This window comes from Pygocentrus nattereri, chromosome 16 (assembly GCF_015220715.1).
Source record: "Pygocentrus nattereri isolate fPygNat1 chromosome 16, fPygNat1.pri, whole genome shotgun sequence".
NCBI classification, from domain to species: Eukaryota; Metazoa; Chordata; class Actinopteri; order Characiformes; family Serrasalmidae; genus Pygocentrus; species Pygocentrus nattereri.
The window spans coordinates 31607486-31622922 of NC_051226.1; the positions used below are offsets into that span (position 1 = coordinate 31607486).

General features: G+C 38.9%; 1 protein-coding gene across 5 annotated transcripts; it reads right to left on the reverse strand.

The window, feature by feature from the left end:
- Positions 1-6187: 6187 nt before the first annotated feature.
- Positions 6188-15208, reverse strand: LOC119265406. Of its 5 annotated transcripts, none has more exons than XM_037546015.1 (6): positions 14589-14967; positions 13662-13691; positions 13341-13375; positions 8287-8442; positions 8121-8213; positions 6188-7439 (listed from the first exon to the last, which is right to left on the reverse strand). In XM_037546015.1, the coding sequence occupies exons 1-6, from the start codon at positions 14617-14619 to the stop codon at positions 7143-7145; spliced, it is 642 nt and encodes a 213-aa protein (XP_037401912.1). In that variant the 5' UTR covers positions 14620-14967; the 3' UTR covers positions 6188-7142. The 5 variants fall into 5 exon arrangements, with proteins under 5 accessions (XP_037401912.1, XP_037401911.1, XP_037401908.1 ...); XM_037546014.1 differs by having other exon boundaries at positions 13314-13375; XM_037546011.1 differs by lacking the exons at positions 6188-7439; positions 8121-8213; positions 14589-14967 and adding an exon at positions 14974-15208 and having other exon boundaries at positions 8311-8442; positions 10533-13375.
- Positions 15209-15437: the final 229 nt, after the last annotated feature.

The window sequence follows — 15437 nt, forward strand, 5'->3', positions numbered from 1 at the left end:
TTTAGAAACAACGTTATCAAATGATTCTGGGGGGAAAGAATGACGGCCATGAAAAAGAACCATCGATCATGCTATGGTGAGGACATAATAATACTTTGTTCTGTACTATGTTAAAATATGCATGTCTTTATTACCTGATTCATAAAGGATTCGCACACTGTGCTTTTTCCACCCTTTATCTGGATGGGGGACCTCAGCTTTTTTAACACTTTTTAAACGCCGGCTTTGATCTTTATAGGGAGGCCACCAGGAGAACCCATCCATGTACCAGGACTTTGCCACTGGTCCAGTTTGCCCCTCGTTGACAAACTCCACTATGAGGTACATTGTGAGCTGTATTGTGAAACCAGACCCCCAAAATGAAATGTGTTCTGTCAGAAACATTTTTAGTTATTTAATGCCTAAATAAATAATTTTCCATCTGGACAGCCATTTCAAAACTTGAAATCAATGTTTTCATAAAAACAATTTCATTGTAGGAAAAAAATTATTAAATCAATAAAATTATCATAGAAATAATTGTACATGTAGATTGTTTGGTGAAAAGAAAACTGTATCAAGAACAATGATGAACGATGATGATGATGATTATCTATAACATCCATTTTTCATTAAGATCTTGCAGCATAAAATCAGGTAATAAGAAAATTAGATTTATGATCTAGTAAATTCTTGTTGATCACAAAATACTAAAAGTATTGAACATATCAGTACCTTTTGATGTATAACTTGCAGTACATCTACATCTACAAATAACTTTAAAAATATATATAACATATGATTCCAAGTTCTGAATGGTGATTTACTGCTGTTTTGTATGCAAAAGTGGAATTGACACAAATTTGTCTTTGTATGGAATAACAAAGGCCTTCCCCTCTATTTGGTTTACTTTGCAGTAGTTTATCGTTCTTGTAAGTCCGTGGACCAAATGTATGCCAATTGTCGATGATGACAGTGGATATTGAAAGAATGGTTCATGCTGCTCAAATGTACTGTATGCAACATATACTTCATTCCTGTAAGACACAATATTTTTAACCTTGACAACTTTCCCCCCCAAATAAAGATGACTGTTGGCTTGGTCAAGTTTGACAGTGAAGAGTGAGGTTGCCAGCTCTTTGTACTGTGTTGCACCACAGAAAGGTAGTGAAAGAGGACCAGAAGTATGTTCTTTTGACACACTTGTCTTTTTCTCCATGCTGTCACTCCATGGCTTCTCTGATAGTCTCTTTACAATCTGACTCAGAGGGCAGCTAGGTTTCCTAATGAGCTTTTTAATTTTGTTCAGGTGGTTTTCATATTGGAAAGCACTGAAGCTGTCGAGAGCACCATGGTTTTTTACATCTTGTGCAAGATGCACTAAATTGTGAACATTGTAGGAGACAAATTTAGGGCCATACAGCTCTCCAAAATGAGACACAAAAAGACCCAATATGTCATTGGCATAGCCCAGGTAGTCCTCGATCACGCTATTATTGCTGAGTATGAAAATTCCCACAAACAAAAGCAGAAAATTTTCATACACTGCGGTGTGCAGTACATCTTTGAGCAGGACAGGGCCCGTGTACAATAAAAATTGCCTAAATTCTGTGGCTTTCCATCTGTCAATTTCTCTGAGAGACCTTGGTTTACGTGCAAACTCCACAGGCACGCAGCTCTGAGCACCCAGCAGTCGCTCTGTTAATAGATTTTGCTGAAACCCAGGCAGCCTACAACTGAGAGGACCTAATTTCAGCCACAGGTGAAGAAGTCGCCGCATGACACCTAGACACACAAGGTGCATATAATCAAGAGGGAACCCAGAGACCATTCCCGAAGATGTTCTTTCTAAAGGTGAAATGCCAAGGTGGTGATCTGAATCTGTCTTATTTTTGAAACTTTCATCGGTTCTGAGTGGCATATCCGTTCTTGGATATGTCATTCTGTTGTCCATGTAAACTCCGTCCTGTGTGCATTTCTCACATCCATGGTACCCTGTGTGACCTTTTACACACTTAACAAAAGCACGTGCCGGTGCATCGCAAACCACAGAGGAGACCTTTAAGCGTAGCCTGATTCCCTCAAAGTCAAAACCATCTTCCAGCTCAACTATCTCTGATACGAGGTCATCAAGAAACTCACTTGCTGAATCAGGCTTTCTTGCACCACAGAACAGTCCAATTGTGACGGGCTCATGGTGTGGTAAGTTTACAACAGTTCCAAGAATAGGCCATAGTTGTGTTGGTGAACTTTTGAAAAGTGGCAGCCCATCAATGTTGATTTGAAGTTTCAAATGTTTGTTACTGATCAATAAACTCTTGTTTTTTTGTAGAATGTGCATTATTGAGTGAAGCACACCAAAGTAGCAGTACTGACCACCGGCTTTCTCCTGAATTGCAAATTCACTTGACCTCACTGTACCTAACAGTGTCCTAGCATCTCTAGGTAAAGTTGGGTGATGCTTGCCAAGGACAGCTAGCAGGGCATTTACGGCATTGTGCGTAATGTGGTGCTCAGCCGCCCATTTCGCAAGTTCATCCTGTAAAGAGTTGCACTCTGTTTCAGAGTCAGATCCAGAATTAAATTCAGGCAAATCATTAGTACAGGAACCAAAGTCACTGTCACACACAGTACTTTGGCAGTCCATGAATTCTATGTTGTCATCATCGCCATCTTCACCTATTGTATTGTTTTCTTTTTCTAAATTTGGGCTCTGCCCCCACCCTGTTGCCTGAATTGACTCTATGTCTCTATCAACCCATTCTTTTGCTCTTCGTTTAATTGTCCAATAAGATGGTTTTCTGCAAGACATACTACACAATAAAACAGAACATACAAAACATTGTCATATTCAATCTGTTTTGTCAAAGCCATTTAAAGGAACTTTTGTATCTTCAATTCATACCTTTTTTTTTGGATGAAGGCTGCACCTGTCTTGCAAGTCAACCTGCACAAAAAGAGACAATTATTGCGTGTTAGATAAAAGTAATTTGGGACTTGTAGTTAATCATCTTTCCATGTTAGACTTGGTGATTACTTTAACTTTGAAAAAAGAAACTTAAGTTTTATGCATCTTGATCTTCATCCTGAACACTGTTAGTCACTATACCATGAAATGTTTGGAGTCACTTGTCATATGCTAGTTGTGATAAGCTTGTTTATAGCTTTAGTTTGAGAGGGATCCAGAATATTTATGGGAGAGATAGAAGTATATGATCAAACAGTTTGTCATATCAGTTTGTCTGCCTCAAGATTTAATGTCATTCTAGTTAATGAATCATTATATATTTAATCTTTATACAACTTTCTGAATTGTTTTAGGTCATCTGCATTGCTGCTAATTATTGTGGATACATGAGCAGCAATGCAGATGAAGTTGTGATTAAATATTAAATATTAAGATTAAATATATAATAGTTCATTAACTATAATTGTATAATAGTTCATTAAACCCCCACTAGTTATTCGAAACCTGTGCAGAACTGATGCATTTAGAAAAAAAATGTAAATTTGTTGCAGTGTAAGTGAATATTTTGTTGCCAACATGAACCAAAAGTGGTTCTTCTGTTGCATCACTCAGAGAACACTTGAAAGTTTTTCATAATCTGTATCCTGCGTGTTGAAATGTCAGTTTACAAATTTCCTGACTTTGTCTATGAAGCACACTGTTTACATTCAGTAAAGGTAAATATATATTTCACTCAGTTTATCTGTTATCTCAGATGTGAGAAGTGTAGGTTTGATTATTTTTGTTTGTTTAATAAGAAACCTCTTAATGAGATAATGTTACCTATCCACTGAGTGTCCAACTTTACCATACTTTTTAATATATAGTTTTTTCATAGTGGAAAGAGCCTGCATATTTTTATTCAGGGCTGTCCAAACTTATTCACAACAGGCCAGGTTTCCTGCTGAATTTCATTCCAGACAAGCCAGAGCACATCAGATTAACTGTTTGAAAACTGACGCCACTGCTTACCATTTGATGTTTGAGCATTTGGACTCTTCTCTTTTTGACAATTTAACAAAGCGTAAACATTTATCCAGACAATATGATTTATTTGTATTTATTGGTTAATAAAGGAATTTGTTCACGCTTGCATTTTTTTCAGTAACCTGTTAAAAACATTTTTAACACATTCACATTTTTAAAATTTGGAAAATGTGAACCTGTTTATCATTAAAAACAATATGATGAATTGCACAGAGCAATATCAAAATGTCAACAACCATTGTGAGTGTAATGGTAGTAATACAAAACTAGCATTTTAAATTACAAAACTAATACTTTAAAATTACATGCCATCAAAAACATGTTTTATAAAATATTACATTATAAGATTTTGTTTAAAAGATAATGCAAATAATGACTAAACCAGGTCATTTTAGACCCACTTATGTATCCAATGGCTAAACAAGTAAAATCAGATGTGCTCAGGCTGCTTTAGAATGAAAACCTGCAACCACCTTCGTCGGCCACCGCCCTCTTTTATTTAACTGGGCGAAGTATACGTCTCTCACACGCGTTACGTGAAGAGGTGTGACTTCCCACACAGAAATAAACGCGAGTGTGGTTCAGCTGCAGCCGGTGAGAAATGGATGGAATTCACGTAAGTCGTTAAAATTTGATAATAATATAGCGCGAGACTGACGTAGTGCTAAATTAATAACAGAATTGTATTTGCTAGCATGACTTGACACGTTTCTAGCTATGAATATAAAAAAACTGCTCCTAAAAAGCGAAGCTACCTCAGGAAAGGTGGCCACTCATAGTAAATGTTAGCCAGTTAGCAAAGTTACTTACTTTAGTAAACGGCGAACAGGAGTACTCAAGTAAAATATATTGGAAATTAAAAATGTCTCAAAAATGACTACTTACAAACACAAGAAGCAACAACTATATACAATAAATTGGCTTGAAAAAAGGTAGTGGAAGAGCGGTGTCATCGGCTATAGCTCACAAACCGTTGAGCGTCCGTTAAGTGGTTAGCTCGCGCTAGCTTTTTAAATTCGCCTCGAAGATCCCAACAGTCTCGCGCACATTAGTGTTTCGCGCTTAAACGCACTATCAGATTACTCTAAGACTGTTTAATAGGTAAGTGTTGACATAAAACACAGGAAAGCGTAAAAATATGGGGGCTGTGAGTGTCACAGGACTGGGACAGTAACTACTGGGCTCCATTGGGTAATACATTACCTACATAGACCTATTATTTCACTTTTTAATGCAACTTGAAGAATCCAACGAGGAACAGACTTTGCCTTTATATGCTATATGTTGCCAACAATGATGAGGTAAGATCATCTTTTTTTAGTCCCACAGTGGGGAAATTCAGTGTTACAGCAGCAAAGGGATAGCAAGGCACTCAGTACAAAAAATAGATAGATTAACAGGACAATGTAAAATAATAAAGTAAATAATATATTTACAGATAATTGCAAGTTCTTTACAGATAATTGCAACTCTTAATTGCACATGGGGAAATGGGAAAATATTGCACATTATGTTACATTGAAGAAACTTTCCACTAAATGTGTAGAGTTTAAGTGTGTGTGTGTGTGTGTGTGTGTGTGTGTGTGTGTGGTCTGCTGGGAGCAGTGCTGGTTGTAGAGTCTAACAGCAGGAAGGAAGGACCTGTGATGCCGTTCCTTCACACAGTTGGGGTGAAGCAGCCTGTCGCTAAAGGAGCAGCCCAGTGCTGCCAGAGTCTTATGCATGGGGTGGGAGTCGTTCTCCAGCATGGATGCTAGCTTGGCTATGCTGTGCACTGAACTGATCTAAAACAGACCAACCTTAAACAAATCTAAATTTTTTTGGTAGTTTTGGCAGTAGTGGTGTTATATAATACTGTTAAAGTTTAATAATGAAAAAATATAGCTACACTGTAAAAAACAACCTATAGAATCTACTCAATAAATGTGAGGTAACAATTTGCACTCAGTTTGTTTGGGTAGATTTCACCCCATATATTGAATAAATATTACTTAAATGTATCAGTTATGACACACTAAAAATAGTAAGGTAAAACCTACCCAACATTTCTCAATACCGTTTACTTAAAAAAATGGAGTAACATTAACATAATTGTTACTTTTTTTATCTACTTCATTTATTAGTTATATATTATACATTATATTCTAATATGACTAGCTAACCACTACTTGTTCAGAGAAGGTTAAATTTACTCTTTAAAAAAATGTCAGACAATTTTGAGGCCAACTTTTTTTTATTAAGTGTGCCTTCAAAAACACAAAGATACAAAAGTATTTTTTTCACTATGCACACAGTTAAAACCAAAGTTTCTTGAACATGTACATCCTCTCAAACAGTCTTATGCTTCAACACGTTTGAACTGCATCACAAAATGTTATAACACTATCAACTCATGAGTCTATTTTTCAACTTATACAGAGACCAGCCACTTCATTAACACCATTAACAGCTTCAACACATTTCTTGAACAACTGCATTACAAAACAGTAGAATACTTAGGTCTGGGGTATTTCAGATTGCTGAAATTAAAGGAACATAAACTATCACTTTTTTCAACTCATGCCTATTTGCAATTTTTTTACAGAGACCAGCCACTTCTTTTACTACACCCATTGTCTATTTGTCAGCTCCACCAAACACTTTGAAGTTCTATAATTAAAGAATGTAATCACTTATTATGAGGGTGGTGGGTCATTCAGTGACACTGCGATGGTGTGTTAGTGTTCACAGATGCGTTGGTCATCCTCTAGTCCTTCATCAGTGGTCACAGGATGCTGCTGTGCTGAGAATGACCCACCACCCACATAATCCCTGCTGATCACTGGAGGTGAAAAAGTGGATGAGTGTAGAAAAAAGAGATGATGTGAATAAGTTGCAGATGGTGTAAAGTGCTTATGCTATATCTGATTTAAAGAGTACACATATACTTCAACAAAGACAATGAGGTGCATTTCAAAAAAGTAAGGTAACCAGAAAATCAAACACTGCTTTGTCAGTCAGTTCAGTTACATCAGTTGGTACACTCCAGACCAAGCAAAATCAAAACATGTAAGCAACCCCAATAACAGGTAATAATCTCAGATACCAACTTGAATAGAGTATAAAAGAGTATAAAAAACAAGTATAAAAACAAGAAAAAAAGTCTGTGAACAAATGTGTGTAAAACAGTTCATTCCATTAGCTTACTTTTGAGGCTGTGGACCCTCTTGAGAAGTTTTGCTCCATCAAGCTCCAAAAATATTTTCTGGAATACTTCGAAAGTGTACTTGAGCTTCTTTGGATATTCAAGGTTGAGGGCATAGATTAAACCCATCAACAGCACACATGCCTTTGTCTTGTTTCCACACCCCTTCAGCACTTGGATGCCCTCTATCACAACAAAAACATCTGCTGGATCATCTTCGGACATGGCATCATGGATCACAATCACCTTCATGGTTTGGTCTGTGTGGTCTTCATGTTCGCTCTCCATGTTAAAAGAAAAAACAAACCATATGCATTTAATTTACAACACGGCATTTACGATGACAAATGACTAATTACAAACCTTTTTGTATTATTCAGCAGGCCAATACAAGCAGGTGACAAATAAAAGGCAAAATCTGAATGGTCGACCCACAGTATCCCATTAGGAAATTTACCAACCTAATCCACTGCTGAAGATTGAAAAATAGCTGGACAAGCCACTCCCTTCAGGGCAAAAATGTGTAAACATAAAATGAATTCATAACAGACCACAAAAATTTAAGGGTGAACCATTCAGATTTTTATAATTAATGTGTGCCTATCTGTATATTTTACAGATAGCACCTCATATAATGTTAAGCATAATTACTGATCGCATGCCATTCTTAAAGGAGAACTCCTGTGTGAGATGAACTTGGGGTGTAGTGAAACATTTTCAGATCAGGTTTAAGACCACTGCTTTAAAATGTAAGACCCAACAATGTGTTTAACATCTTATAATGATAAAAAAACTGTAAAAGGCAGGGAATGTGTACAGTAATACACTGAAGGTCAGGTAACTAACTGGCTGATTTACTAAATCACAGTTCTGTGATGGGCATCAAAATTGAAAATGATATCAGCGCAACCCTGTGTGTAATCCTTTGAATACCTCATGTTGATCGATCGCTTAATAACATACCTGGCAGTCTTGGAAGAGGTCTTCTTGGTGTTCCCCAAGGTACTCCATGAGGCAGCAGACAACAGCATCCCTTTTTTTCTCAACACTTTGAGACTGAAAAGAAACACAAATCAGTTTTTGAACTTTTGTGAAAAAAGTAAAGTAAACCAAACAAAACCATACACACCTCATTTACATCATTCAGGAGTGGATGCATCCTAGCACCAGCAGCTCCCCCTTTGGCACGAAACAGCTGTATAAGACGTGGTGTGTACCAGTCAAGCTTCAGCATGAACGTCTCTTCCAGGGCAACTGTTGTAATACGTCGGAACTCCGCTGTAATCTAGAGAATGGGTAAAGAGACAAAAAGAATACAACTATCAGAGATAGCCATCAATACCTAGAACAATTTTAATGTGTTTAGTTATTAAGAAAGTAAGGCACCATGTACATCAAAGCTTTACAACTCCATGCCTGGTGGGCCAATTTTCAGTACAGCTTAGTGGTTTCTCTACTAAATAATCTTCTAAATAGATCAACTAAACTAGCCAGCAGCAGTATGTGCAAGCAGGAGTATTTGAGTAGGTAAATAATCATTGCTGAACTACTAGACCAAAGTTGTGCACACCTGAAATAGAGTTTTAAACACAAATGTTTTAAAACCAGAGGTAGATTACAGCTTATTGTCATCTGCAGCAATTTCAGTAGGTCAAATTAAAAATGTACAGCAACACAATATACAATAAAAGAAAAAATCTTACTTGAGCCTCACTAAATAATGCTGGCCACCTCTCCTTGAAGACACTGACAGCTGGGCTGAGGGTAACCACCTCCACTCTTCGACTTGAAAATGTTTTGGACATTTTTTCCATGATTATTTTTGCATTGTTCTTCTTCGTAATTTCTTCGACTAACTCAAGCCTCTCCTTCTCCAATGTGTCCTGATTTTCTCCAACAGGATGTGGAGGGAGATAATTTACTTCTGCTTTCTTTGGCCTTCTAACATTTTTGGCTGGGGTTGTGTTGCTTGGTAACTTTCTCTTCAACATATTTACTTCAATTTCAGGATACGCATATTTTCGTGCTTTCAGCTTCGCACGATAATTGTGCATCTTGTACTTGAGGCGTTGTTGCCAGCCATACATCCCTGAAAAGGACCCAGGCTCCTTAAGGCAAGGAAACTTCTCAACAAGGGCTTCAGCAACTGAAGCAATTTGCAGGCTTGAAGGATAGGCCGTATAAGAAAATATGGCTTTGGCAAGGTCTTGCATTATTGCTGATTTAACACTTGCATCTCTAAAGTGTGTTCCAGAGGCAAGAAATGACTTGTTTGCCTCTGCAAGGATGAGCTCAATGTCACGTGAAAACTCTGGGAGTTGAAACGGTACAGGCCATGGGGCAGTGCGGCATGACACAGGCAGAACGGTGTCTTGTGAGCTGAATGATGCATGATCATCATCTTCATCCACAGTAGATGTGTATATTTCACTTTCATCTGCAGTGGTGTCTACCGAACTAAGTGTGGAGGACAATCCCAATTCGTCTACTGGGTGCAAGTCAAGGACAATTGTAGGCTCTTTTCTTATTATTTTCACGGTGGCCTTGTCGTGCAGTTCAGCAGTTGAGGTGACACTAAAAAATTGGTTCCCAAAATCTGTGTCTTCGTACAGTAGTCCAAACTCCCCATGTAATTGGAATGTTTTAACAATTAATGAAACAAGATCTTCAACCGTATTAGGAATTCCCGAGGGAAGCATCAACTTTCGAATGTCATGTTCTTCGATAATGACTCGCAACTGAACTGACATTGTTGTTTGGAGTGTGCTGTCGTTAGCTGCAGGGAGAGAAGAGAAAGAGAAGGGATTGCAGTCTGTTAAAATTTGACAAGTTTACTTCTGTAAGGATCATTTCAGTAAAAGAAAACCTTGCTATCTGCAATCTCACAGTCCAGGCAGAGCATTATGACCACCTCCTAGTCCATCCGTATAGTCCATATGTTTCTGTAATACTTTATCCTCCTTTCACCGTTATTTTTTTTTGTCAGGACCACAGATCAGCTATTATTTGGGTGGTGGGTCATTCTCAGCAATGCAGCGACACTGACGTGGTGGTGTGTTAGTGCATGTTGTGCAGATCAGACAGCAGTGTAGCTGTGTGGTTACCATCTTGTCAATGTCACTGCAGTACTGAGAATGACCCACCCAAATAATAGCTGCTCTGCTCTGTAGTAGTCCTGACCATTGAAGAGCAGGGTAAGATGGAAACAAAATATACATAGAAACAGAAGGACTACAGTCTGTTATTATAGAACACATATATATATGGGACACACACAGCCTGCCATGCTCAGTGCCATTCAGATAAGCTACCTGAGCAACTTGGAAAACCAGTTCTAGCTAATAATTATTTTTAAAAATGACATGTAATACATACTCTGACGTGCAAATGAAGTGTTTCAGGGACACCATCCGACCATCTGCTGTATTATACGCGGCCAAGGGGTAAGCATCTTTCAATTCTGAATGCAGAATGACTTCAATCTCTCCTGTGGGCTCTACTTTGAAGCTCCTTAGGTGCTCATGGTACCACCCACCTAGCAACCTCAGAACAAAAACTGGGCTTTCATGCAAAATGATTATTTGGAGTATTTCTCCAAAATCAGGCAACCCTCCTGTCGATCCAAAAGGCAACAACATCCCAACACAATATGAAGTGCCTAAAATGGTGACCTTGTCCGTCATGTTCACAACCTCTGTTCTGGGAAACTTCCTTGCAAATGACTCCCTAATGCTGTCTTTTAGAACCTCCACTGCCACTTGTGTCATTTTGGACACTGTAAGCATTGGCCTCTGAGCATCAGCATCATGAAGGTGATATGCAATCATTGATTGGTGTTTTCTTGCCATTGTCCTGAGAATGTTTCTGAAAGATCCAGTCTGCCTCACAATTCTTTTAAAGAATCTATGCTTGGCTTCGAAGCGCATGGTCCAGAGAGCCACAAGTGGTCCAAAAGAAGTTGTAAGCTCAGGATAATGTTCAAGGAAGTGATGTTTTGGTTTGAGTGTCTCCTGTGGGAACACATCCAAAAACCTGTACCGGTGTTCACTGATCTTGCTTTCCATGTATCCTAGTGTCTCATCTGTGTGGACAGGAGCCATGACAAGCTCAACAACATCTTTCAAGGCCATCAAAAGTTGCCAAACTGCATCATCCTCTGGTACTCTATCACCAATCATAAAAGGTAGCATCCGCAACAAGCACCAGTTTTCGTGTGCATTGCCTCCAATACTTTTACGTGATGCAAAAGTCAGGGGAATGGGTTGTGGACAGTTTGTCTTGTCATTCCACTTGTAAGGAAACTGAGAAATGGAATGGTTGAGCTCCTGAAGAGAAATGTATTTCTTCTTTATGAACACATTCAGAGAGAGTGCCAATTCAAATGGTACAATCCCTTCAAGCAAATCATGCAGGACATCAGGGGGGTAACCTGAAGTGGCATGAAAGTAACTCAATTTGTCAGAGATTGGACACTGTCTTTTTACTCCACAATGATGAGCTTCAGCAGTGTCAGATAATGCTGCATTGACATGCAAGGCATAATTGGACTTGGTCCGTGGAGGAAAAGTTCCCGGTCCAACTTCATGCTCCTGGATACGTGAACGTTCTGCAAGGCAAAAGCGGCAAAAGTAGGAGGAAGAAAAGCTTTCAACAAACCCACCTACAGAGTGTGCTGCAAGATTATCAGCAACTACAGCAAATACAGTTCCCTTAACCACTTCACCTAAACTTGGTACAAAAATGCCATCATCTTCCAAGGATTTCAAATCTCTAAGCAGCGGCTCCATCACTTTTGGGTAACCATATTGGTTGACATCAGCCGTCTTACACAGAACAGCTAGGTAGATGGAAGTCAGAGTAGATCGCAAGGTAGCCGGGATATCCGCAAACACCCAGTACACAGCTGTGACTTTATGTTTCTTACGGGATGTCCCTAGAGGATTGCAAACTTCGAAATCATCTATGTAAACAACAAGTGGGAGTTTAAGTTCTTGTCCACAAAAGAAGGTGTTTTGTTTGAGAAAAGATCCATCATGCAATGATCTGTATCCAGAAAAATCATCCGATGGCTTTCTATTCTGTAATATTGTGTCCTCAATATGCCTGTTGCTCAGAAGTTGGGACAACATTGGAAGAATTGGTACATATTGGAAGGTTTTTTTCTCACTACCATCAAGTATGTACTCAATTGGCTCAGTCAGTGAGAGGTGCTCCTTTATAAATTGGTCTCTCCTGTAGTGTGTGCTTAAAGGCCCATCCACCCCTAAAGCAGCACAGAAGGGGTTTAGCTGGCAAAGGTCGTTCACCAGCTCTGAAATCACAGAATCTTCAAAAGTACAGCCATGCTTCCTCAAGGTGCTCAGTATAATTTCTTTTAGAACTGGTCCAGAAGCAGATGATGTAAGGAAACAAAGTTCCTCAACTAGTTCATCAATACATGTATTAGATACATTGAAAATGCATTCCAGTTTAAGAAGAACTAACCCCAGTCTCTTAATAATTGTTTTTTTCAAGTCCTCGTCTGCCTCAAGAACAGAGTCACAGTAGTTTTCACATTCAGAAACTTCACTTTCTTCAAGCACTTGGCCATGGTTCTCACGGAAAACAGCAGTCTTAAAATCCTCCACTGAATGGGGATTGTGTTTTCTACTCTTGTGACTGTGGAATGTTGTGTATATATTTGTTTTGTAATCACATTCTTTAAAAACACAAGGCACCGTTTCAAACTTTTTTAGGTGTCCACCAAGGTGCTCAAAATATTGTCTTTCTGTGTGGAAATAACATGAATTACACACTAGGCATGTGAAAGAAAGGAGCTGGCCTGGTTTAGTAGTCTGGGGGTGATCCCTGGACAAATGTGTACGTAATGCACCCCATGTCCTAAATGAGCAAGGGCAATCCGAATGGAGACAGGGTATGGACTGGTTTCGACCAAAATGCCCATGTTGTAATCTGTAGTGTTTCAGTAGAGCCAATCGTTTTAAGGATGAGAAATTACATATTTTGCACAACCAAATCATCTGCAACAAGGCAACACTCCCATTTTAGTCAGTTTCGGGTCTTCAATAAGTGCTGAGTTTAGTCAGACACCCTCTTCACAAAAGTACAAATATTTTGTGTTCATATATCTTTTGTGAAAACTGGTATAAGGCCCACAGGAAAGAGAGTCCAAGACTTGAAGACCTTCACACAGAGAAGTCCAGGATATGCAGTTAACACTAGGAGACAGACAAGAGTCCACCTTTAGTTTCATACTGAAATTATTTTGTTTCTCAGGCTGTGTAACTGTCACACAAACTTAGACATGCAAAGTTTCACGTTCGGCCATGCTCATTGCAACACTTGGATGTTAGTCTGGAGCCCTGTAGTGAAGGCTCAATTCTTTTCTTTTACATATATTCTAAGGGTTCAGTTTCATTTATTTGTCTACAAATATAGACTAATTAGAAATGACAACACTTCAGATTAACTTACATTAATGAGTAAAGTTAGGTGAAAACTTACCTTCAGGTTGAAACGATGTGAGAGTTTGGCCTGTGAGAATGCACATTACAAACAGGGGTCACATTTTTATCAACCAACAACAAGCATACTTATCAATAATAACACATACTAATGATGTCTAATAAAGTAAACTAACAATTGAAGATAATCTGCTAATCAGCTCCTTAACTATACGGTCCCTGCTACCAAACAAGCACAGAACTCACCAACAACAAAACGGCACCTTTCGACATGCCATGAGACCGACATAAACCTTTAGCTACACCACTTAGTCAATTAACCTTAACCAATTAAACTAGCAAGCTGAGGCTAACTGATTATTAGTCAGACTTGCACATAAAACATTAAATGCTTGCTGTGCTTTTACCTACCATAGCTAGCTAGCTAGCGATAATTTATCCAGCCACCGCTCTCTTACACACACCGCCACCGCCGTCGCCCATACAACAAATCAAAGTCGGTATAGGCCAAATTAACTAGGTTAGCCGATTTATCCAGCTCGTCCACAGACGGAGTTAGCGCGCTAGCTAAATGTTTTAACTAGCTTAGCTTGCTACACTAGCTAGTTGGCCTAGGTTAGCTAGCTAAATAGTTTATCCAGCCTCCACCCTCTTCCACATACCGACTTAGTGTGCTAGCCATCTGCTTTAGCTAGTTAGTTAGTTTACCTGTGTAATCTAGCTAATTTATCAAGCAAAGCAACCACCTTCGTCCACAGACGGAGTTAGCGCGCTAGCCAAATGCGTCAGCTAGCTAGTTAGCTTACCTAGGCTAACTAGCTAATTTATCCAGTGACCACCCTCGTCCACATACAGTTTGTGCGCTATTAAAATGCATTAGCTAACGTTAGTTAACCTATGTTAGGAACTAATTTAACCAACTACTCTTGTTCATATACAGAGATAACTCGCTAGCAAAATGCCTTACCAGACCAGCTAAATGTGCTAGTGGGCACCATATTCGGCTGTAAGTACTGTGAAGCCCGCGCGAGGGAAATAATCACAAACGTGCCTCCTGAGTCCAGTCCAGTGGCGTTCAGACAGTCACAGCCTGCCACTACACTGCTTGTGTTCCTATCAGTGTTCACCTCATACTAATTAGGGGAAACACTGAAATCTGCAGGGGAATGGCAGCTAATCCAGGTCCGGGAGTCAGAATCACTGGTCTAATCAAAATACACCAAACAGTGCCCAAGTTGAATTGCCCTACAAAGCCTCAGCAATGTTCACTTGTACACAACACAGACTACAAATCTTGTTCAAAGGGTTTACACTTACATTAAATTTAGCGCTCAAACACAGCAACATCTTACCTTCAAAACAGCAGCGCAGCAGCTCAACTCCCTCGAGGACAAAGGCACGCGGGTCCAGTAATTTTTGAGTATGTGTTACACTATTTTTTTAAGTTGCAGTTGTTACTGTTTACAAATAGGTAGTGTAGGTAGAATTTACCCATTATATATGTTTTCACCTGCTGACTAATATATTTGAGTATTTTTTAAACAATGTGCAAGGGTTATATATACTACCCTCCAAAATATTTTTTTACAGTGTAGTTTTCCTGATTAAAGCCTTTTTCAGATCTGTTCATCTTCCTGAGCGACTTCTTGTCTTCACTTTATAGTGTCATGTTTGTGTTCATGTAAAGTGGTGTCAACAGCTCACTTATGTGATTAGCAGATGTCATGTTTTCTAATGCTTGAACAATCATGTGTGCAATTTCTCCTTTCTGTTTACAGAACTTGGTTATGGTTGTGGAAATTAAGATATTCAGTCT